Source organism: Crassostrea angulata, chromosome 10, assembly GCF_025612915.1.
Source record: "Crassostrea angulata isolate pt1a10 chromosome 10, ASM2561291v2, whole genome shotgun sequence".
NCBI lineage: Eukaryota > Metazoa > Mollusca > Bivalvia > Ostreida > Ostreidae > Magallana > Magallana angulata.
In genome coordinates this window covers 28,361,503-28,387,298 of record NC_069120.1, presented here as the reverse complement: position 1 = coordinate 28,387,298, position 25,796 = coordinate 28,361,503, and the positions used below count along the sequence as shown (strand labels likewise).

Below are 25,796 nucleotides of genomic sequence, written 5' to 3'. Positions count from 1 at the left end.
TGACATCTTTTGGAGTATACATTTCCTGAGTTTCTGTGGAAAAGCTAGGATATATTGCTTAGCTTCAATGATTGATGCATGCATGTACCTATCAAGAGAATGAATTTTTTTTTGGCATCAACCCAACTGGAATTTTTGCCAAAATAGTTTTTTAAGGTGAAAAATTTCCAGACAGCACACACCCACTTTAAAAAGAAATCGGTAAAATACAGATGAAATTTAATAAGACAATGCAGGTACTTCTGGACTGAGAGAGTTTATTGGCGACTCCAGCTAAACAAATCTCAGTTTAATTACGCCAATCAGGAAACTGTTGATAGTTAAAGCACCAAAAAAAAAAAAAAAATTCGAAGTTCCAAGTTTGATAACTGCCTTTATTGGGTAGATGTTAGCCAATATGGAAATTAAGGAATTAAAATTAATACAAGGGAAAATGGACAGGAACATTACATGCAGGAATTCCCACAACCATCTTTTTATCAACATGTCGCTAAATAAAACTCTGGTTAACCTGAACGTAATATTCAATCCAGATATGGAACAACCAACTTACATGCATGTGCGAATCTGTGGAAGGATGGGGGGGGGGGGGGGTAAGTGGGGTCCAGACCCCCTACAAAATTCAAATTTCTTTAAATTCACATTATGAAATTACCAAAAATATGCCTCAGACCCGCCCCCTCACGGCAAACTCAAATAACCGTCGGACCCCCCCCCCCCCCCTTGGAAAAAAATTGACATGTATATTAAGTCTTAAAATGCTTGAACATTTATTAATTAACACGTATTATACATACTCAAGAACTACATCTTAAGAAAAGGGTATGAAGATTTAAAAAAATAATAGATTTTTCTTTTCAAATTGATAAACAGGAAATGTATCTCAAGTGGGTTTATTAATGATTCAAATTTCCTGTGCTTAAAAATACGTAACACTAGAAGCCCATGGGCATTATTGCTCACATGAGTAGAAGTTCCAATGTCAGTTTTTGTATTCTGGCATAAAACTCTTTAACTCTCTATTCAACCATAAACTGGAGTTTATACATGTACACAATTGATTATTATATCTCGTATATTAGAAAACTTTCATATTTATCTATGAGTAAATGATTGTATTAATTTACCAAATACTTCTATTAGATTTCCCCAAATATATCCTAATGAAAAAAAAATTAATCTGATCAAAAAGCCTTTTTATCTCAGTTAAATCAAGTTTAGTTGAATTTGGTCCAGCTGTACTCAAGACAAGAAAATGGAAACATGAAAAATTAGCAATAGGGATGCTTACAACACAGACAACAGACATCAAATAAATTTTGTACAGAAAAGCTCACTTGATTGAGCTTCCGTGAGCTTCAAAGACCAAAATGTAAAAGTTACATTATTTCTATCACATGTTTTATTTTTCAGTGGCAAGAAACACCTGTGACAGTTATACTATATAACACTGATTTATAAAAATACACTAACATATCAGTATTGATTTTTTTTACATGATGCTTTAAAATCCAATATTCAACACTTTACCCTTCCTTTACAATTATGTAACAGGGTAGAATAATGCCACAAATTGATCCCTGACCTTTGGATTGAAACATTGCAGGGAAGGATTGTGTCTGACAAAATATACATATAAAATAACGATCAATGCTTAATAGTTCTTGATCACCCTCAATCTTGGTTGCTTTTAGGCGTACCAAATACCATCACCAATGTTTATTGATCAAAGATTCCATAACTTGTCTTTATATACTTCCACAACCAAATTGGCGGTCATTAAAGGTCTACGAAGATATGTATAGAATATAGAATCCTGATCTAAGGATCAATTAATTCTTGTAAAATGGACAATAATGTACAGTGTTTATTGGAATAAAACAGTACAAATTCAGGACTAATGACTATCCAGTCGATCATCCAAGACCAACATCCAGGGACATCATCACCACGAAACCAAGGACTGCTCCCCAGGAAGATATCTTCCCATTGCCACTGAGAAAAGAAAAAAAAATTCTATTAGTAGTTATTTGAAACTTGATTAAGATATCTTTCTAAGATGACCTAACCAAGGTTATTACTTCCTCTATCTGCTCCAAAGATGAAAAAGATACATGTATCTAAATTCTACATTAGTAATGTTCCACCTGTAAAAAAAAATTAAATTAATGTAATTTTAAATAACAAGAGGCCAATTGGCCTTAACGGTCACCTGAGTAGCATATATCCAATACACAAACTTGTCATGGAGTCTCATGCATCTAATTAATTAGGTTTCATACTGGAGTAGAAAAATTATAAATTTGTAATGACAACCACATTTAATTCAAAAAGAACTGTGAAACCTATAATTTTGGTCAAAAAAATAAAAGATCTGGTCTACAAAATAATGAATTTAGTTTTCCTTTCAGGTGTGTGGGAGTAAAGAAGATAATTTTTTAACGTTATATGCATTAACATCTATACATCCATTTTGGCCCTGCCCTAGAGTCAAAACCCATACCCCAAGGGACATGAAAATTAAAATTTCAGTAGAGGACTTCCTGGTAAACATAATTATTAGTTGTTTTTTTTATACAGATGTGTGAGAATAGAGAAGAAGATTTTTAAACATTATATGCATTTACACTTTATTGCCATATTGCCCCCCCCCCCATGTCCTGAACCCCTGACCCAGGGGCCATGAATTTCACAATTTAGGTAAAGGAGATTGTGGATATCATAACCATGTATTCAGTTTTTTGCCCACATGTGTGGGAGTAGAGAAGAAGATTTTCTTAGATTTAATACATTTTTACTATTTGGCCATATTGGCCCCACCCTAGAGCATGAACACCTGACAAAGGGGTCATGAATTTCACAATTTTAGTAGAGAGCCTCATGGACATCATAATCATGCATTTAGTTTTTAACAAATATATATAGGAGTAGAGAAGAAGATTTTCTAAGATTTAATACATTTTTACTATTTGGCCATATCGGCCCCACCCTAGAGCCTGAACCCCTGACCGAGGGGTCGTGAATTTCATAATTAAGGTAGAGGGCGTCATGGACATCATAAACATGCATTTAGTTTTTAACAAATATATATGGGAGTAGAGAAGAAGATTTTCTAAGATTTAATATATTTTTACTATTTGGCCATATTGGCCCCACCCTAGAGCCTGAACCCCTGACCCAGGGGTCATGAATTTCACAATTTAGGTAGAGGGCTTCATGGACATCATAATCATGCATTTAGTATTTAACAAATATATATGAGAGTAGAGAAGAAGATTTTCTAAGATTTAATACATTTTTACTATATGGCCATATTGGCCCCACCTTAGAGCATGAACACCTAACAAAGGGGTCATGAATTTCACAATTTTGGTAGAGGGCCTTATGGACATCATAACCATGCATTCAGTTTTTTCCTCACATGTGTGGAAGTAGAGAAGAAGATTTTTGAAAATTTGGTTTTTTTTGCATATTTGGCCCCGCCCGTGGCACCCCAGGGGTGGTAGAGCCATAAATTTCACAATTTAGATTCTTCTTACCATAGAGATGCTTCACACCAAAAATGGTAACGATTGGCCTGGTAGTTTCCAAGAAGATGTTAAAAATGTAAAATTGTTAACGCACGACGCACGACGCACAACGCACGACGACGGACGAAGACCAATTGCAATAGGTCACCTGAGTGACTCAGGTGACCTAAAAAGGAAAAGATACATGTATAACCTTATTAATGTCTCCTCTTTTCCATTCTAATACATTCTAATAGATATCCCCTTCCCCTGCCAAGGAATTGAAAAAAAATAAAAAAAGAGGACCTTAATGTCAATGGTAGATCCTTTGCAATGAGAACTTTTAAAAAAAAAATTGTTAATAAAATAAAAAACAAAAGAGAAAGATTTTTTGATTTACATCAAATGAATATAAAACTTTACAAAGTGTCCTAAATATATGATATCTTTCAATATACTACAAAAAATCATTATCAGTATTTCATGCATTTTTTAAATTTAATCTATTAATAGACCCCTTCCTAAGTCTTGTACAATGCATGCAAATGATGATGTCAATTAATACTAAATTAAATCTTTAAAAACTGCCTTTCCTACTCGAAAAGTAAAAAATCAAACTTTACAAAATGCAATTCAAATGATTTATTTAAAACTTCTCATTATTATGATGTGCCAGTTGTCAAAGGTGTGGCTAATATAATATAAGAGTAATATTTCCTGATAAATCTTCCCTAGCAAAAGGAGAGAATGAAGGTTCGAGCCAGTGTAAATACCACTTGGTGAACCAGGGCAATTCCTTATGTTCCATCCATAGTGGAGACTATTTTGGTTTTTTTATTCATTCAGACAGTGGAGGAAAGTTATAAAGGCAGGAAAAGAATTTCCTACCCATCAATTATAAGCATTGAATGCTTATTTTTGGATGTCATTGGTCTTATAACACACCAAACGGTGAAGACAAATTGAATACCGCGCATTAGCATGGTATGATAATTTGTTGGCACCGCTTAGTGTGTTATAGGACCGATGTTATTCAAAAATGAGCATTCAATGCTAATACTTATTAATAAATTTATATTGATGTTCATTTGTATGAAATATTTGTGTATCATAGACACTTTAAAGCGATTATATGTGCTCTTTGCCATGGATATGAATAATAGATGGAACAGCCATAAAACATTATTTATAGTTTGCTTCCACGGCTAAAAATATAGTACCAGAAACTTTGTCGAGAAAACTTTTTTTTATTAACAAATATAGCTATGATTAAACAATTATTTTTTCATAAGTACATATCAATTTGGTTACCTGGTATGTAATTTTGAACGTTTCATATGATCTTACAATTATAAATCTATTGAAAACATGTGATGATAGGCAGTGATCAAGTTTGGCATGTTATTGAAAATTGAATGTCACAGATTTCCAATGCAAACATAAGGAAAAATATACACTGAGTGGAAATCAGTTGAAATCATTGAAATTGAAATTCATAATTAAGTAACATTGAAATTCTATATCATTAGAGTCATTCAAACTTTTGAAAATGGTCTGGAACCTAAGATTACTTTGGGAGCTTCAATTTGACATACCAACTGCAAAGAAAAGAGTTTATAGCTTTAACTGATCCTAAAGGAGTGTATAATCATCCTTCCAGATATTAAAAATATATTAGCAATAATTGTGGGTACAAATATCAAGATCGAGATTATCAAGACCTTTAGAGTCAAATTTTCAATAATCCACAATGTCATGTAGGCTTGTACTATTTTTTCTCTTGCAGCTAGTACACCTAACTTCGGTGACCACGTAGATTTTTCACCATCCTTTTCCACCTACAGTTCTCGATCAGCTTTCAATCCCTTCCAATTTATTGCATCAATAAGCGAGCTATATATATTCCAATTGCAATAAAATTAGGCATAAAAAAATTGGCTTTTACATAAAACCATTTACGTTACAGACTCCAGTTTCATTTGTGGTGAGACAATTTGACAGCTAGAATAATTCAGATCAAAATCGTCAGATCATGATCAAAACATTTTATTTATATACACAAAACGCAGCTTTTAAACAAAGAATTGACAAGTATAAAACCCAATTTATGTCTTTCACTCTTTATTAAAAAACTCAATTGATTTTAATATAGAAATAGGATTTTGTGACATTGGAATAAGATGTGAAGTAATTAAGTTTGATAAAACTGAGATATACAGTTTCTTTTTCACATTGAAAAGTATTTCAATGATAGCAGTTCCTAGCTGAGCTCATATACAGAAAAGACAGTTTTATAGAGTTCTTTATTATCATAAGTTTATATGAAAAATAAATTTAATACGTATATAAATTTGATATAGAACACGTACGTATGAACTTACAGAAACATGCATGAACATGCATTTAAATTACAAAAACTAACCAATATACAACTGTCTCTTATTTTCAAACTACGCACTGTATACAGGGTTGTTTCCACCCTGTGTTATTTTCGCCCATCTGCATTTGCAAATGGTTTTGCCCCGTCTTAAATTCGCCCAGACACTAAAGAGATAACTTGGAACATTGGTATTTGCCCAGTCTTAAATTCGCCCGCTGACAACGAGGGCGAAAGGGGCGAAAAAGAAATGGGGGCGAATATTTCCCTGTATACAGTATCACAAAATTTTTTTCAAGATTATAAAAATCTTGAGGTGGTATGGGAACCTCCATATTGTGATGCACTTCCTTTTGAAATAACCAATGAAATCAAGTATAATTTTATAATTTTGTTCTTTCTCAAAACTGTTACTTAATAGCATAGCGCAATAGGTTATAGAGCATTAACTATGAATCTGTTAACCATGAGGTTGAATCCCTCTAGAAATTTAATAATTTTTACCTTTCAAAAAAAATTAAAATATATTTTTGGGTAAAATATTTTAGCTGGCAAATTTAAGACTGTGCAAATTCAAAAGAATTTTTAAATATTGACTGTGTTTATTGGGAGTATGTATATAGTCTTGTTTGTATGACTGCTTTTGAAAGATATATTGCATCTTTACTTAAATCTATTCAATGGCATGAAGAAGATTTGAAATTTTGACTTAATTTTGATTAAAAAGAAAGTCTTAATGGGTTAATGAAAGTTCATATCATTCAAAACAGTTTACTTTTAAATTACAGGCTCTTTTGAAAGGTTACATCATCATATTTATCATTGCTTGGTACAAACCAACAAATCAAGCTTCTTGTCAGTCAACATGAATATACACAACTGTATCATTGCAAACCACGGTTTTGAGTTCACAAGAATCGATGTGAATCACACTGTGAATCACATGTGTGTCACACGTGCGTCACTGAGATGACACAACTGTTCTGGTGATCAATATGGCCTATGAGCCTAAATGATAAATAAACATATGTGTAGCACGTACTTAAAGCACGAAACGAAATTTTATATCACATAAAATGTCCTCACACAAGTTGTAAAATATCTTAATTTGTTTCCTGTCATAAAAGTATTGATCGTATGTTATTGATATAAGGAAGAGATTGAAATCTTATGAAATACTGATTAGATAAGTTGGGAAATCCTCAGCAAATATTTTTTTTATGTCAGCTAATTATCTTAATAAAAAAAACCCCCATAACCCCACCCACTATACCCAAGATAAATTATCTTCTTTGTCATTGTCACTATGAGGTCAAGGAGGTAACATATATTATGTAGCCATTATATTGCTTGCTGTTCAATCCTATTCAAAGTATTTTTATAGAATACTTGGATAAAATACTTCTTAAATTAAACTGTCACTATTAGGATACAAGAAAACAATAAACCTCTTGTCAAATGCCAATAATACAATATATTTCATTGATTTCATGAATTAATATCTAAAATAAACAATAGATTAATAAATAAATGTCATCAATTATATGCAGCCATCCTTCTTCAAAAGATATAATGCCTATACAATCATTTCTTTGCTGTGATAAAATTATGAACATATAAACAACCTTTTTTTATGAAAAAAAAAACCCTTGGATGTACATTAATTTATACAGTGAAATTTTCTAAAGGGAGAAATTTTAGCTGACAGGTTAAACGTGCTTGGAATTAACCCCTGACACGGTAGAGCACTGTGATTATATGAATGGGACTCTCTGTGCACGATCTTCATGCCTATTCACAATTAGGAATATGAATAATTAATTATCCTCAGTCATGCAATGTACATGATAATAGTACAATGTGTTGGTGCATCTAACATGCTGCTGTCGTTTCATGTTGTATAGCTCTAAGAGCTTATGAGTGTATGGTGGATACAAGTAAGTCAAGGGGCACAACTCTTGGCTATGGCCTGACTTGAGCATTCCACATATGTTTTTCTATACTTAGAGCCATCAATCAAATCCCAGAGGAAATACCTGTTGGTGAATGTGGGTCACTGGGTTATCAAACACCTACACTGAATGACTTTAAATAGCCTCTCTTTAGCCAACACTCGTGAGAGGCCCACATAAAAATAACGATTACCGATAATTCTTCATCATTTTTCCTCCGATTTAACATTAACATTTAACATTACGCAAATATTTTTCCGCTGTATCCACGCTTGTGATGGAACACTAACAGATTCCCTTTGCCATAACTCTGTGTAAAAGCCTGCAAGCAATCTGTGGGGGATCTGCCTATAAAAGTGGTCCCGCATTACGAGCCCTGTGCCAAAGCAGCTGTTTAAGAATGTGTAGTAATGTGCTAGTACAGAGTCGTTACTGACAGCGATGAGGTTCAGCGTCCTACCAACACACTATAACAATCAGCACAGATATGTTCCTACCCCTCCAGGAATCTCCAAACAAAAATGGCCTACTGATCTACTACAGCGTAAATGGTTCTTTCTTCCGTCATTTATTGCTCGATCCCCTTTTTTCTAATTCTTTTTAGGGGGGACGATTTCAAGTACAGAAATGTATTTGTTCACATGAAGAATGAACATAAAAATAACTGATCTTGTCTGAACCTTGCTGTTTTTGCAGGTGAAGAATGCACTTGTGTGCACATGCATGCAAAGCTCAAAGGTACATCTTGAAAAAAAACATCTTTAAACCAAATCTAATCTCCAACAGCAACAAAAGAAAGAATGTCAGATATATACCGTGAGCCAAAAGGTGACTTTGCCATGAATGCTTTAATGCATGATGGGAAATATTTCAGGTCTCTACGTACAGTTAATTTGACTTTACAGCACCATGCAAGTACAATTACTTCTGATGACGATAGGTATTTTTCTTTATGAGTCTGATTTAAATGTCTGAGTGCACATGCGACAGGCTGCTAGGACAGTTCCTATTGCTGGCACCGCCTGGGGTAGGGCACTCCTAGCATCCTGTCTGCACATGCTCCCTGCTGACATTCCAGGCAAACCCCAAAAAAATATCTGATAACCTGTAATACACTGCCTACTTTTAAATCTAGGCCACAGGTACCAGTACAGACTGTTTTTCATTATCTACCACAGGTTGATTATATCAGAAATTCTTTTTTAAAAGGAAATTTATTTTTTTTATTGAATTCTGAAGGGTATTTAAATTAATGTACTCTTTCATCCATGCAAGGTTCATATAGCAAAGGCTATTATAAGAAATGTATGAAATTCTCTTAATCAAATAAAAGAAATTTTCATTTAAAAATTTCCAGTGCATCAAATAACTTTGTACTCTCTGAATTTTGGCAAATATTCTATAATTACAGGTATGTTGTAAAGTACAGTTTGTAACAATACCAAAAATTCCAAAGGCAACATTAGTTGTCCTTTATTGACATGGGTTCCTATCTAAGGCCACCTTTAAATAACTGTTTGTTTATCAGCTCCTGGCTAATTGACAACAAAACTGATTCAGATATGAATTATTTTAACACTAGTGCATCATCTTCCTTATGAAAAACATCCTTGAATAAATATATGGTACAAAAATGTTTCTGTCAGACCCATTTCTTTATCAAAATGGTTCCAGCTAAAAAATATTCAACAAAACTTTGAAAAACATTTTCCTACACATAACACCAAAGTCGTAGCCCTGTGGAAAGAGCAAACAAGCAAATTTTTAAAGGTGCATGGCCTTAACTTCATAGTTTTCCCGAACATTGAACTTTCACACAGAAACCTTTATATTCACATTTTTTATGCATGACTTCAACTTGTTCCCCAAGTTTTTGAGATAGCAGTAAACAAACATTTCATATGTAAAGTAAACACCAAAGGAGGGGGAGAGAAAATAATTTACATTATCTTTGCAATTGTTATAGACACAAGAATTTATCAAACAGATGTCAACCTAACAAATTGCCAAAAGAAATATCAACTATGCGGTATCAACTATAAGGTGGATACATTATGGAAGCACATATTGGCGTAGAATGTCTGCCGAAACCATTTACATGTAATAGTAACCATAATCTCGAAAAAGTTAATTCTTACACAAATTGTGTACATGTACGTGTACCGAGTAATTATATCAAAACTAAGGGTTAATATGTAATTTTAATTTACTGTTAAGTTTTATTCCCTCCTCTACACACTCCATATAAACCCAACTGTTGAAATAATTAAATGTTTGTTTGGCTAACAGTTGTTATTTAAGAAGTAAACCATTTCAGTGATACTAAATGCATATCAGCACTGTGATTAATTGATTCAAACAGTAGAAACTCACTACAAGATGTTGTACATTGCTCAATCTCTTGTCTTTTGAAAAACCTCTTTATATACTCATGTACCCCAGAAATTATATTTTATATATTATATAATTAAGCTGTGTACAACAAGTAAGGGGAATAGATAATTGTAATTGTATGGTGTGAAATAATGATCTTGGTGATCAAAATTATTAATAATTTCACGATTTTGAGGTTTGATTAACTTATTTTAAAGTTATTGTCGTTTGTTAAATCTGCAATTAAAAAGTGTTGAAAAAATTAACAGGTAGTGCACTTTGAAGAACAAACATTTACTGTTATTTCATTAAAACACAAGTCTAATTTTTTTTTCAATTCATCAGGCATTTATTTCAAGAGGTCCAAAGACAGCATTGGTAACCCAAGTAAATTAAGCCCCTTGAAAACTAAAGTTCAACTGAATGACAAATATTTTAACAAAAAAATGGATAATGTGGATTGAATTCTCAAATAACACTCATATAACCATGTGAAAGTTATTTGATACTCAGCATAAAAAAATATGTAAGAAAGGGAGGGGGTAACCTCACAGGATATGGTTAAACAGGTTTTGAGACTTGCAAAAAAATAAATAAATGGGTAGGAGATGGGGAATTTAATAGTTAAATATGTTGCCAACTAGATGACAGTTTTAATGATATGAAACACAATTAACAAATTCAATTACACTTAAATTGGGAAAGATGTAGAGGTTTTATTAACATAATTTCATCTCTCTCTCTTTCACACTCTCTCTCTTCAGATAAGTTTTTCAATTTATGTCATTTATCTAAAACATTTATGTTTTCTCAGTATAGATGTTGTATTTGTATAAAATAAAAAAATAATTCAGAAAAAAAACATGAAAATGATGAAGCAAACATATGTCAAACTTGGGCAGTAAAGGAGGCTGTAAGCTGATGAAATGATACACGAATTTCATCTTTTCATAATTTTTGTTCCTTTATAGCGATCTAAAGCACATCTTAATTTTGCACTCAGCTTGGAGAACAGAACAATAAAAATAATTTTTCTTTTTTTTAAATCAATGCAAATTGATTACATAATCAACATACTTGCCCTGCCTTAACAAAGTGGCCCAAGTTTTATAATACAATTTTTTATTACTATACAGTTAAAGACTCATTTCTCCATCATAGCTATATACACCCAGTGTGTCACACAGATGTCCTGGGGTGGAGAAGACGATCTTCCAAGTATTAATGATAAAAAAAGGCCAAAGAAGCCCTGGCACCATATTTCAAAAGCAATGAATGTCAAAATTTTGATCAGATTTACTTAGTTTAATAATTATTATGGTCAGTTCGTCTGCTATAGTCCTACCTCAACACTAGAACTTTTGACTCACAGGTCATGAATTTCATAATTTCTAAAGAGACAATTATTGTTTGCTTTTGTCTTTTGGATGCCCAGGAGTATAGAGGGTTTTTTTTAAGGAAGTTATGCACCATCTCTCTCAATATGATTAATATATATATCCTTCCCTTGCATCAGCGCTAGCACAGCTTTGAATATTTACAAATTTGGTGCAAGCTTCCTTGTTGTATAACATTATGTAAACAAGTCCTAGATGCCGAAGATTTTAGGAAAAAAGTCATTGAATTATGGAGAGTGTATTGTTTCGTTATCTAGGGTCTAAGCTAGTTTTTAGGGGACAGGGGAGTTGAATTTCACTGTTTTTGATTCCATATATGTCCCTTGAGAGGTTATTTACCATATTTGGCTGAAATTCATTCAATCGTTTCAAAGAAAAAAAAGTTAATTGTTGTAAAGTTTACTGCTAGTGATGCGACGGTGATTCAGTGACATAAATACTGTTGTAGCTTCCTTTAAAGTTGAATCTTTGTGATCAAAATCAAGATCTAGACCACACAGAGTTTATTTAAACTAACACAAAACTATTGCTAATAGTACGGTTTTCACTAAATAATTTTGTGTAAGATTTCTTCTTGCAAAGAAAAAAAAATATACGATATATATAGAATACAACTAAACATTGTACAGTTTTTTATGTGAAGTAATTATTTCAATTTTTTTTTAGATATTATTCCTTTTTCATCTCTCAAATACTGAAAAGCATATTTCTCCAATTTTTACATGTACAGTGCATGTGCATAATTTTGTACATTGTCATGTAGATTTGAGTCTGAAGGTCAATAATCACATGAATATAGTTAAATGTATAAAATCTGTTATATGAAATTCACATGCTCTGCACTTGAGTCTAAGTATTACGCAAAAACATCTGATTGCTATTGTGGAAGGTCATATGATTAACATTAGTGGAATCTATTAATCATTAAGACATTAAATGAAGGTCAGGGATAATTGACATACAACCACAACCATCAGGTGCTGGTAGCATTGTTCATTTTCAATATTGTTTGCTGAAGGCAGCCGCAACCAACAGAATTCTAGGGGTCAAAAGCAAGACATTTTGTGAAACATAATAAATCCCGGTAGTTGAGTGACAAGAGGCCTATGAGCCACATTGCCTGCCTGAGCAATGTCCAACTTTGACTCAAGTACCATACTAGCTACCTGGCTGTATCAAATACAATGCAAAGATAGGTCAAAATGCACAAGCAGTTTCATCAACATACAATTTGTCTTCATGAATTTAAATGATTCCACAGAATATGTTCAAAGCTATAAATATGATCTATTTAGGAAACTAGCTTTAGAGGTTTCGTTTGGATTGAGTGTTACTTTGAGTCACTTGTCCTAACTTATTCACATTTAGTCTATATAAGCAAGACTTATCAATGTCACATGAAAATAAAAATTAAACTTAAAAATATAAAGTAATTTACAACTTTTGTGCCAGGTATGGACTTCTTTATTTTTCTTCACATATATATAGATCAGACAGGAAAGTTTGATAAAGAACAGATAAGCACAGTGATTCCATTTTTTGGGGGGTGGGGGTAAAAGAATGAAAGTTTCAATTCATGGGTCATGAAAATAAATAGATATTACAGGTAATTTACATACAGAAAAACATTTTCAAAGCCCTTTATTTGAAATAGCACAGGCTAATTGACATCATATCATAAGTACTAAGGATCTTCAGTAATCTGTATGCCAATAATCCAAAAACAAAGTACGGTAATTCACATGTACCTTACAGATGGCGAGTTTCATTGGGAAAAATTAAGATATAAAATGTTTATTAACTTTGATGCTTCATTTATCTAGACAATTTGGTTGAGAATTAAAGTGTCCAGTTTTAAAAGGCTCCATTGTAGACAATATATTGTGTCAGGTGTAGTACATGTATATATATGCAACTGATCAGTTTTTGATCCTGGTAAAGGTGCAATGATCAACAAAATATCTAGAGTTTATTAAATCTACCAATTAAATAAACCATGCAGAATATGAGGAAAAAAAACCCCAGAAGATAATACAAGCAGTTCCTACCAAAACTAATTAACTGATCAACACTCATCATTTTGAATCTATTGACTAAATCAAACACTCTATATTATTATCTAATTATGCATTTTCAGATTGTTGTGGAGCTGTATTTCAAATAAAGAAGATTTATACATTTGTTCCATTTATAATGTATTTTTTTCCCAAATGATTTATTGTACAGATGTTTCTTTCAGAAATGTAAATACTACATGTACCGTTTGTATATTTGCATCTACCAGTACTGATTTCACAGATAATTGTTATCAATTTTAGTTCCCAATGTGACAGCTGCTAACATTCTGTTATACATGTAATTAAAAAAAAAATGATCAAGGAATTTTTATGGCAGTTTTAATTTCACGGTCTGTTCTATCAGCTTAAATAAAACTGCAGTAAAATCAAGCATAGGTATATAGAGTTAAACATCACTGCCTGGCCTACAGACATGCAGACAAATATCATATATAGAATTCTGATAGATAATCTACCCTTGATCAGCATAAAATATAAATGCACATGTATATATGTCTTAGACAATAAGTGTACATATAGAAAATTTAGCAAAAATACAAACAAACAAACAAAACAACCTCAACAAGAGGCCAATGGGCCTTAACGGTCACCTGAGTAGCATATAACCCATACACAAACTTGTCGAGGAGTCTCATATATGCATTTAATTAGTTTTCATTCTAGAGTACAAAAATTATAAATGTGAATGACGACCACCTCCCTGCCTGAAATCTTTCAAAAAGAACTATGAAACCTATAATTTTGGTGAAAAACTTAAAGATCTAGCTGGTCTACAAAATCATGAATTCAGTTTTCCTTTCAGGTGTGTGGGAGTAAAGAAGATAATTTTTAAACACCATATGCATTAACACCTATACATCCATTTTGGCCCTGCCCTAGAGTCAAAACCCATACTCCAGGGGACATAAAATTTAAAATTTTAGTAGAGGACTTCCTGGTAAACATAATTTTGAAGTTAGTTTTTCATACAGATGTGTGAGAATAGAGAAGAAGATTTTTAAACATTATATGCATTAACACTATATTGCCCCCCATGTCCTGAACCCCTAACCCAGGGGCCATGAATTTCACAATTTAGGTAGAGGGGTTAGTGGACATCTTAACCATGTATTCAGTTTTTTGCCCACATGTGTGGGAGTAGAGAAGAAGATTTTCTAATATTCAATACTTTATTACTATATGGCCATATTGGCCCCACCCTAGAGCCCGAACCCCTGACACAGGGGTCATGAATTTCACAATTTTGGTAGAAGGCTTCATGGACATCATAATCATGCATTTAGTTTTTGAACAAATATAGATGGGAGTAGAGAAGAAGATTTTCTGATATTCAATACTTTATTACTATATGGCCATATTCGCCCCACCCTAGAGCCCGAACCCCTGACACAGGGGTCATGAATTTCACAATTTTGGTAGAAGGCTTCATGGACATCATAATCATGCATTTAGTTTTTAACAAATATAGATGGGAGTAGAGAAGAAGATTTTCTAAGATTCAATGCATTTTTACTATATGGCCATATTGGCCCCACCTCAGAGCCAGAACCCCTGACCCAGGGGTCATGAATTTCACAATTTTGGTAGAAGGCTTCATGGACATCATAATCATGCATTTAGTTTTTAACAAATATAGATGGGAGTAGAGAAGAAGATTTTCTAAGATTCAATGCATTTTTACTATATGGCCATATTGGCCCCACCTCAGAGCCAGAACCCCTGACCCAGGGGTCATGAATTTCACAATTTTGGTAGAAGGCTTCATGGACATCATAATCATGCATTTAGTTTTTAACAAATATAGATGGGAGTAGAGAAGAAGATTTTCTAAGATTCAATGCATTTTTACTATATGGCCATATTGGCCCCACCTCAGAGCCAAAACCCCTGACCCACGGGCCATGAATTTCACAATTTTGGTAGAAGGCTTCATGAACATCATAACCATGCAACCAGGTTTTTCCTCACATGTGTGGGAGTAGAGAAAAAGATTTTTGAAAATTTGGCTTTTTTTTTTTGCATATTTGGCCCCACCTGTGGTGCCCCAGGGTTGGTAGAGTCATGAATTTCACAATTTAGATTCCTCTTACCATAGAGATGCCTCACATCAAAAATGGTAATAATTGGACTTGTAGTTTTTAAGAAGAAGTTAAAAATTTTAAATTGTTAATGCACTCAAAAATGTATTTCATGTATAATGAAGATTAACTGTAAATACTTAATTTACATATGTTCAATCATTAACATTGAAATTGCCCTTGCAGCTGTTACAGCATGTTTTGAAAGTTAGATTGTGTAAGTTTGTCAAAATTAAATATCAGATATATTGGACAGATGAATGATGCTAATGTCATTTGGTGCAAAAGAAGCCATCTGAAAGTCTACCAGGCACAAATTAAAAATCATCTTAGAACTCTTAAAAGTCAAAGTGTGGTTGTTTGCTCTCATGAAGGCACTGATAAAACCCTTAAGTTATGCTTATCTCTATCAAATATTGATAAGGCTTGAATTTTTTTCTCCAAAATGAAACATTGTCTTTCCACAAGCAATTTCTTCAAAATAAATAGCAGGTACTACAGATTGGAATTCACAGCCTGATTAGAATACTGTCCAAAAATTTTCAGAACTTCACATTAACATATTCAAATCCTTGACAACATAAAAACACTATACACCACCTTCTACAAAACAAAGAACTACAACTCTTCCTTTCCTATCTTTTAAATAAACAGAGTTATCTTTTTTATGAAAATTAGTTTTTCAACTCACCATGTTTGGGCTTCAGGAATAATATCATCCACAACTACATATATCATAGCACCTGCTGCAAAGGCTAAAGCATAGGGCAGAATGGGCTCTGCTATCACAATGGCCACCGCCCCCAGTAAACCAGCTACTGGCTCCACCATTCCACTCAACTGACCAAACCTGGGGAAAAAAACTTCCACTTAGAATATTCATGAGTTGAAATCTTTTTCAATGCATTTAAATGCATGATTAGTTTATCATTTAATATTTATTAGTTTGATGAGATAAAGACACTTCTGATTGGTGGAATAATTCTTTTGATATCTGCATCAAAAAAATTTAAGCTATGCGCTTTGATAAAGTTTTACGTTAAATTATGATATTTTGATGAATTTTTTTCATCAAATTCATTTCTTAAATGAATAATTTGCTTTTTGATTGACAACTTGTCTCAGGATTATGATGTGTTAAAAGGTAGGAGATTGAAAAAAACAAGTGCAGAGGTGTAATACAGACTGTTATACATGCATGTCACAGATTTTATTGATCGAGAAGGTTCAAAAAAATTATCCATGGGTGTTTCACACTGTCTTGCCAAGTATTTCTATTGTGAACACAGACTGGCATGTGATAGATTTTTTCACAAATGTGAGTGAGTTTGTTTTTCAAAAAAATGTAATTTTAAATGTAAAGATCGATGTTTTTGAATTGCTCAAGATTACCAGAAACTCTTCCATGTAGACATTCCAGCTCCTCGTAGAGGCAAACTTACTGCTAGACCTTCTGGAAAATTCTGGATGCCAATCCCGATAGCTAAATTTCTGTAAATGTAAGAAATCAGACATGTAATGAGTAACTCTGAACTTGAGCACAATAGCTAGCTAACAATTTGTCCATGGTAGTTATATTGCATTAGCTAGTCAATGACCAAGACTCTGAGCTTAAGTAAACTGTTTGTTCAATTAAGTCTGATAACTGAAAGTAACTAAAAAGAAAATATTGCATAACAGCGATTTTACCTTATCATAAATCATAGTCTTAGAGTCCTTTCAAATTAAATGACTAACCTTGCATTTTCAAAAGTAGCAGCTGGAGTTTTTCCTATTGCACCAAAACCTACCCCTACTGCTAGTCCCTCTGGAAAAAAAAAATCAACAATGTGTTAACAAAAAAAAATCTTAAAGTGGTATGGGACATCTGTCGATATTAATGTGGATTAAAGTACATTAAAATTAGAATACTTTCACTGGTTTAGAATTTTCAAATTTTACATTAATTTATTTAACCAAAAAATGTAAATCCCCCAACGGGATTCGAACTCATGACTTACAGGTTCGTAGTAAACCCTCTAACCTACTGCACAGCGCTGTTTGGTGACAATATTGAGAAAGAAACTACTTATATAATTAAACTTCATTTTATTGTTTATTTCGATAAACAATACATCCCAACATAGAGGCTTAATTATGGTAAAAATGGAGAAAATTCCACTCAAATACGACAAGAGTTACTCCTCTTATTGCAGAAATCTACACAGTTTACCTGGTATATTATGAATGGTGATGGCTATTATTAGCAGTAATATCCTTTTCCAGTTAATGGCACTGACTTTGGCTGACGGCGCAGAGATGTCCTGATTGTCTATGCTGATTTGCTCCTGTGTTGGTTTGCGTCGAAGTGGCTGATTGGTTGACTGTTGCTTCATTGATTCTAAAAATAATTCAAATTTATGATTCCCATGGCTTTCCTTTTAGATCAGAAATGATCTCTCTTGAATTCATTTTGATCTTCATACATGTAATATGAACAAATAAATTCCACAAGTAGAGCTATAAATACATGAGATACCATGCTTTCACATGCTTTCATTTTCAGTGCCAATATACGTAGATAACACATGAGATGAGATCATTAAACATAGTTAAAATTAATCAATCTTAGCATTGCTCAAATTATCAAGCTTCAAAGGAAGAAAATAATGGTAGTTGACAGAGTAAGCGATGGGATTTTAAGAAAGCTGAAGTAAGTTGACATCATCAAAATTACAGGGTAAAGCATTTGAATTCAAAACCAAAAATGTTAACTTATAAGCATGGCTGAAGTCTTCATACAGTAGTTGCAATGGATTTGAAACAAAAAATACAAACCTTTACTTTTCTTTCCTGTTTCATATAATTTGTTGTTGCATGGATAAAGAAGATGAATGCCATTACTTTAAACTGTATCTGACCAATTTCAGTACATGTTTATGTACATATGTGTATGGTATTGGTTTATGAGCAGAATTTACTGTATTCTATACATTGGTTGAGCATTAAATGCATTATCGTGAATAAAGATACAATGTGTATATTATTGGTTATTTGACTGAAGAACCAAATATTCATTTTTGTGCTACTTTCAAAAAATTTCATTCTACATGTAAATGTTTGCTTGACACATGTACAGTTCTTTGCGAAACATGCTCAAGTTACAGTACAAATGAATGTTCATTAAATCTAACAGGTAAAATGTAAAAATGTCTGTATTCCTTAGATTACAAGTACATGTGTTGTTCTAATATGCAGTTTGATTCGGTATTTGTAAAGATATACTGAAACTCACCATAATAATTATTTTCTTGGAAATTCATATTCATTGCCCCATCCTTCTCTTGTTTGATGTCTGGATTCAGGGACATCATCAGGCTCGAAGGATTGTCTGCACCCTGGTCAAATAAATTACAATAGAAGGCAAACTAACAAAATAACAATAAAATAAATAAATAAATAAAGCAGAATGATTTTTTCCCTTAGTGTGGCTACTCAAATTTTAATGATTCCACTTTAATTATCAAAAGTATGTACAGTGCAAAAAAATTACGAACTGAACATAAACTTTTACTATAGATCGAGATATAACATGTATTTCTTCTATTCAATATTTAATTATGGACTTAATCTATAATCAAATTTTAAAATACTCAGACATAACATTAAAGATATTGTTTATTACTTGTATTTATAAACTCTATTGACTGATTAAATTTCTTACTAAATAAGGCATGAAGATATCTGCTCCATACACAAATGCAGCTCCCAGAACAAATCCAATGGCTACTGGAACAAACGACCACTGTCCCTTGTCGCCGTACAACCCTGAGTGCTCAGCCATTTCTATGGCCGGATTAAGTAAGGACCAATAAGAAGCTGCTGTCATCACCTACAAGCATGGATAGATTACTTTTACTCCGAGTGTTTGTCAAATATAATTAGTATATATATGTATAATCAGAATTTCATGATACATGTACATTTCACATTTACCCACACTGCATGGGCTTAACAGAACAAGCTTTCTTCAAAATAAAACTATCTTATATTTTACTATTAACAACCCTTTCTGTCTAGCTCCTAAGGTTAGGTATTGAAAAACCATATTAAATTAAACAATTAATGTATCTGTGTTTCAGTTTGGATTTTTTTCCTTTCTGACCTCCTAGGGTCTTAATACTTCCAAGCTTGCTGTAATATTTGATTTTACATTGCAGCTATATACAGACTCTGTATATAAAAAAAGATTTACTGATAAGAAGGTTATTAATCATTAAATTGTTTAAATGATTGCACAAACAGAAAAGGAATTCTACACAACATGATATTGTTGCATAATGTTTTAAAACATACCCCAGCAGCAAATCCTAAGCTAGCATCCAAAACTTTTCGCTGGAAAACAGATTTTATAGTCATTAAAAATGATTCATTGCTTTAATTATAACTCAAAACATTAATTCATTTCAAACATTTTAAATCATATATCTTATGAAACAATCAACAAAGGTAATCTGAATGTACAGATTTGAATATAATAAAAATTCATTCATTTGCATTATTTCTTATCAGAAAGTTATCTATCTATGTACATTATTTATACTATATGTCAGTATGTATCAAAATGATTTTTGGACCACCTCTTGCTTACCGGTAATAATTCCATATTCATGAATACCTCTGAGCCCAAACTACCGGTATATTCATTTAAAAATTTCTTCTTTGAAACATCTCTATTTCATCAAGTGAAGAACTTCTTTATAGATTAGTATAGAATAGTAAATGCATTTTAAATTATCCTGGTGATTATCATGCAACTACAATATACTTCAAGTAAAAAGAGCAGATAAATCAGTGAAGAAATCTTAAATTTTTTTTATAATATCAATTTCATTATTTTTCAGCATTAGAGAGTTCCTCCAACTGGCAATTAAAATAAGATTTGCGCCAAGAATAAAATATATCTTGCAACTGAGAAAATTTTGGACAGTGATTGTCAAATTCTGATCAAAATTGAAGTTTAAATTATTTATCTTGAATTCTCCATCAACATTATGTTTAAAGAATGATCTTATAAGTAGGTTCAATAATTAAAGCATCACTGAAATGTAGATTAAACAGTGGCAGCATGATGAAAAAAGAAAGATTGGATTCAAGTAAGCCATGCGCAGTGTGTGTGGATTATCAGTGCTGTAAATCACAAACACAGTGATGTATGTAGCTGTTTCGATACAAAGGTGTGGAGATTTTGATTACAAATAGTGGTGAAGGTCCTCTTATTGATGATTTTTAAAAAAAAAATCCTTGTGTTGAAAAAACAATTTTCTCAAATGTGCTGTTAGCTGCAGGTCTATAGCTCTCGGCCTGAAAAAAATTTTGATGGACAATCTGGGAGCGACAGTGCTACCTATTGAAAAAATGTGTATTTATTGCACACAAAAATGTGTGCTAGTTTTGGACTGATTAACCTTATTTATGTGCAAAATCTTTGAAAAAAAATTAGTACCATTAATTTCTTCACGCAATTTACAACTGATATTGTCTCTTTACTTGCATCTGATAATCTATTAAACACCATCAAAAGCTCCTTAAAATGATGAAGTGCAGTTTGTTTACATGTAAAAATGGTGACTCTCGATCTCGATGGAAATTATACATACTTGCTTTTCCGAGCTCGGTAGCATGTTCCAGAGAAAGTATGAGGTAAGTAAACTGATGATATCAGCAGTAAATTACATGAAGAATTTAATGGTACTAATTGTTTCACAGATTTAGCACATAAATAAGGCTAATAAGTCAAAAATTAGTGCATGTTTTTGTGCGCAGTAAATACACAATTTTTTCAATGGGTGGCACTGAAGCTCCCAGGTCATCCATCCGAATTTTTTCAGACCGGGAGCTACAGACCTGCAGCTAATGTGGTGTAAAATATATAGGATGGCCTAATTATAATGTAGCCAGAGGTTCGTTTTGATAAATCTGAATTCATCCACATCATTTATAAATCTTTAAGAAGTTTCTTAGAGAAAATATCGATTTACTTCTTTCTAAGAAGTTCAGATTTTGGATGAACAGGTGTGTGGTGATGTGTCACTACGTCAGTATTTGCGCTAAAATGGAAATAGTAAAGATACGGGGGCATGGACATTACCTGGCTGCTGTGGAAAACAAATACCAAAGCAGCACCTGCGGCTGTCAGTCCCCATGTGAACAATGTGCCCAATAATGTTTGGAAAACTGCATTGTAGCCTGCCAACATCGTTCGAAAATCAAAACAGGAAGCGGATAGAATTATAGCCTCCAATTGACTGGAGAGTTTTCAAAGAGAAATAACTCATCGAATTACTTCGTTTTATCAATATATTCTATCAAAGGGAAAATGTCTCATGAGTGTTCATTTTTTATTAAATTAAGATGAATGAGATTTAGTGGATTTCATATTTTCATGGTTTCATTAATTTTTTGTTTTTTTTTTTTAATAAAATTGAAATAAATTATTAACAATGCACTTTTTGCTTGATATCTCGATGATCAAAAATACCTTGGTGCCCAAGCTACGTTCATCCATCAGAATGAAAAAAGTCTAGATTTCTTTTTTAAAACGAACCCCACCTCTACCGCTTCATGATCAGATTTCAATACACAACCTAAAATAGAGAGTTTACGGGTATCCGGATAATAACGTTGAAAAATTGTATAAGATACGTTAGTACGTCAGAATGGACTCGGATAAAAGAAGTCAACTCTTACCATTTAAATCTCCGTGAGAAATTTGTTTTCGTACATGTTAATTTCTCCGGGTAAAACAAGATAAAAAGTCAATGAAGAAATCTTAGATTTCTCTCCTTGTATAGATTTCAATTATACTTCTTTGACAGGTATATTTCATTGAAATATGTCAAAAATGGTGGAAGCAAACCTGGGACAGAGTATACAGATCTATAAATAAATTCTTTAAAAAGATGCCTTTTATTGAAAAGGAACAGAAGACAACAATGCATTGGAAAGGAACTGAAATGAAAAAGCAATGTTTCAGAATAAATTCTATTTTTGTTGTTCCGATTAAAACAAAACCGATCCTAATTGTTGTCACTCTAATCACAGAAAACTTTTACAAGCGCTCCTCCACAACGTTTAATCCATGCAATTTCTTCTTTATCATTCCTGACAAGTTCCGTAACATTAATCCGCGATGCTTCGCATCTGCCTTACAGTAAACCGTTTTTATTGACAATGAATCAAAGTGGGTGTTCGATCAGGAATTCTTGTAAGCCAATAAACATATCGACGAACTCGATCTTATTGTCTTGACAGCTTACAAGAATATTATCGAAATAGTGTACTAACAATAAGTACTTTTTAAAATAATTAGTCATTTTCATGCATAACCAAACCGTTCCCGTTTATTATTGTAATTGCGTACAGTCTGTGAAATGTACTTGTTTTTATTATGTAAAATCAGTAGATTTTACATGTTATTGTACATGTATCCACTGAATATTTTCTGCTAAATATTATTTTAGATCAACTATCCGGTATTGTGATTCATTTAATATGGTATATGTATGTTACATTTATGCTCGTTGTTAATAAACAAACTTAATATACATGTGTAAGTACATAGTATCATACACCGATTACCTGCATTTATAAATCCACACCTTTCTTTAACTACTTTTTAAAATAATTTGAAAATGCGATCGAAACATGTTGTTTTTTTATTTTATTTCATTTGTTTGTTTGTTAATTTGTTAATTTATCAAAGTTATTTCAAATAGCCACGAAAGATATAATGTTCAAATTTGTTTAATGATTAATAGGTTACTGAGTATTTCATACTTTTGAAGTTTTTTTTCCTTTGTGGACTATCATATATATTGGTTGAAGTTCAGCTCTTTCTTGGTTGTTCCACCAATGCACCGTACTGATTGATCGATGTTGCATAGTACCATATAAAAAGTATAATTACCCACTTTGCGTGATTGATCTGAAAGAGATTTTAAAAAAGTAAAAAGCTTTTTTGTGGTTCATATACGGAATATTTTGAATTTACCGGGTGACAGTGAATATAAAATTACAGAATTTTTTATTCACTACCACCCAGTAAATTCAAAATTTACAACATGCATATGACAATATCACGGTTGCAGCAAGCGCACATTTCTTAATAACCGCTCATATGTTTACAATTTGACGTGTAAATTGAATATATACATGTACATATTGAAAATATTGTACAGTTCGAAGTGGGTTGATTTTGTCCCAAATTTAACCCTCTTTGGAACAAAACAAATATCAAAGTGAATATAATTTTTTTCAAAGTGCGTTGCCACACACCGCCCAGTTTTACTATACGACAATTGCATCAGCCTTCGCTGGAAAATCTAATTAAGATGCCGTTTTTTGGGGGGCCGTAGAAAGCAACTGTATAAACCTGTGATGGTATAAATTTAATTGGGATTGATCGAGGTATTCCTGCAACAAACTGATGTTAAGCAAGAGCTTGCAATTTTCGGCGTAATTATGTATACACGAGGTTTTTATTATCTTAAGATTTTATGACACAATGAACTCCGTAAGATAAATCATTTAATGTAGAGCCTCAGCGCCGCTAACAATCCTCTCGTGACTTTGATGAGGTTATTCAGTTCCAGAACCTTGACTTATGAGACGGCGGAACATTCTTTATAATAACGGCAAATTAATTCATTAAACACAAATATAATAAGATCTTACAAGGTTCAAGCAGGCTACGGAGTTTAGTCAGCGCATCCTTAATCTGATTCAAAGATTCTCTGTACGTGCACCATATAGTTTGGCGCGTTCGAAGTAAACTTTGATTTAACAAAACGGTACTTAAACAAAATCACCCCTTCAATTTGTGACATAAACACAACAGAGAATTAGATTTCGTTACAAACTTCCCATTTTCCCCAGCAACTAATGTGTAAATTACGTATAACAACCATCACCTTATTTAGCTCTGCCTGTAGTCTCGATAATCTGCTAACCTCGAGTGTACTTGTACCGGAGAGCTAGCTTCAACCTTCTGCGTAAGCACCTTTCTTAATCCTTTACATCTGCAAAACTTTAAAGCATTTCGAACATTTGTTTCTCAACTCTTATTCGTTTTTCCGTTACAAGATAGGCGAGCAAATCTGAAAAACAAAGGTTATATTTATTTGATTTATCAGTTAAGGCTAAACTACTAAAGCTCTACTGATATGATTGTTTGTTGTTTATAGTCCCGTCGTGTGTTGTCATAAGTTCGGATGTAAGAATAAGAAAAGCAAGAGCGTCGTGCCCATTCTATATCATTTTCCTACCTTCGCACAAGAAGAGTTAATTTGATGATTTTTTTTCTACCAATAAAGTGAAATTCAACCAAAAATCTAATAGAATGCATATGATCTTTACATTGACAAAATGTAGATTAGAATTAATGGGAAATAATAAGTTTGTATATTGCATATACCAATCACCTCAACTAAAACACTAGGTTAATTAACTATCCTTGGCTACGTTAGGCAATTTCAAAACCACTAGAAAACACTGGGGAATAAGTAGGTAAAGCACCCATAATAGGAAAGAAATGAAAATCCATTACTTTTGATGTTTATTCATATAAAATCTAATTTTAGCGCTGGAATACTAGAAAAGCAGTACTTAAAACATATATAAACCAAATCAAAATCTTCAAATAACAAGATTCCATCACAAGACCTTCGATGCCGAATATATTAGGGGTGTGTCTGCCCTCTTTTTTTTCTTTCTATTAAAGCATATTTGATTATGATATTATGATTTCTAACAAGTTTAGATTTCAATCAACAACAACATATGGAGCGATGGCTAATATAACTGTTACGTTAGAATGATTATTTTCCAAAACATTACTTGTAATTTTTATGAAGATAATGCGCCCTTGAGAACATTGTACGTGTACATTACATATATACATGTAGCATTTAGATTACCTCGATTGATTTTAGTTGAATAGTTGAGTGTTGAATCTTATTTATGGCGATTACAGATGTCTAGTTGCAGTCAACA

General features: G+C 32.6%; 1 protein-coding gene across 1 annotated transcript; it reads right to left on the bottom strand.

Moving 5' to 3' along the window:
• Window positions 1-1,384: 1,384 nt before the first annotated feature.
• LOC128167267 (zinc transporter ZIP11-like) lies at window positions 1,385-22,039 on the bottom strand. Its single transcript, XM_052832874.1, has 9 exons — window positions 21,895-22,039; window positions 20,100-20,138; window positions 19,468-19,635; window positions 19,039-19,141; window positions 17,977-18,144; window positions 17,502-17,571; window positions 17,157-17,255; window positions 16,456-16,614; window positions 1,385-1,995 (listed from the first exon to the last, which is right to left on the bottom strand). Exons 1-9 carry the CDS (start codon window positions 22,000-22,002, stop codon window positions 1,917-1,919), a joined length of 993 nt encoding a protein of 330 aa, XP_052688834.1. The 5' UTR covers window positions 22,003-22,039; the 3' UTR covers window positions 1,385-1,916.
• Window positions 22,040-25,796: the final 3,757 nt, after the last annotated feature.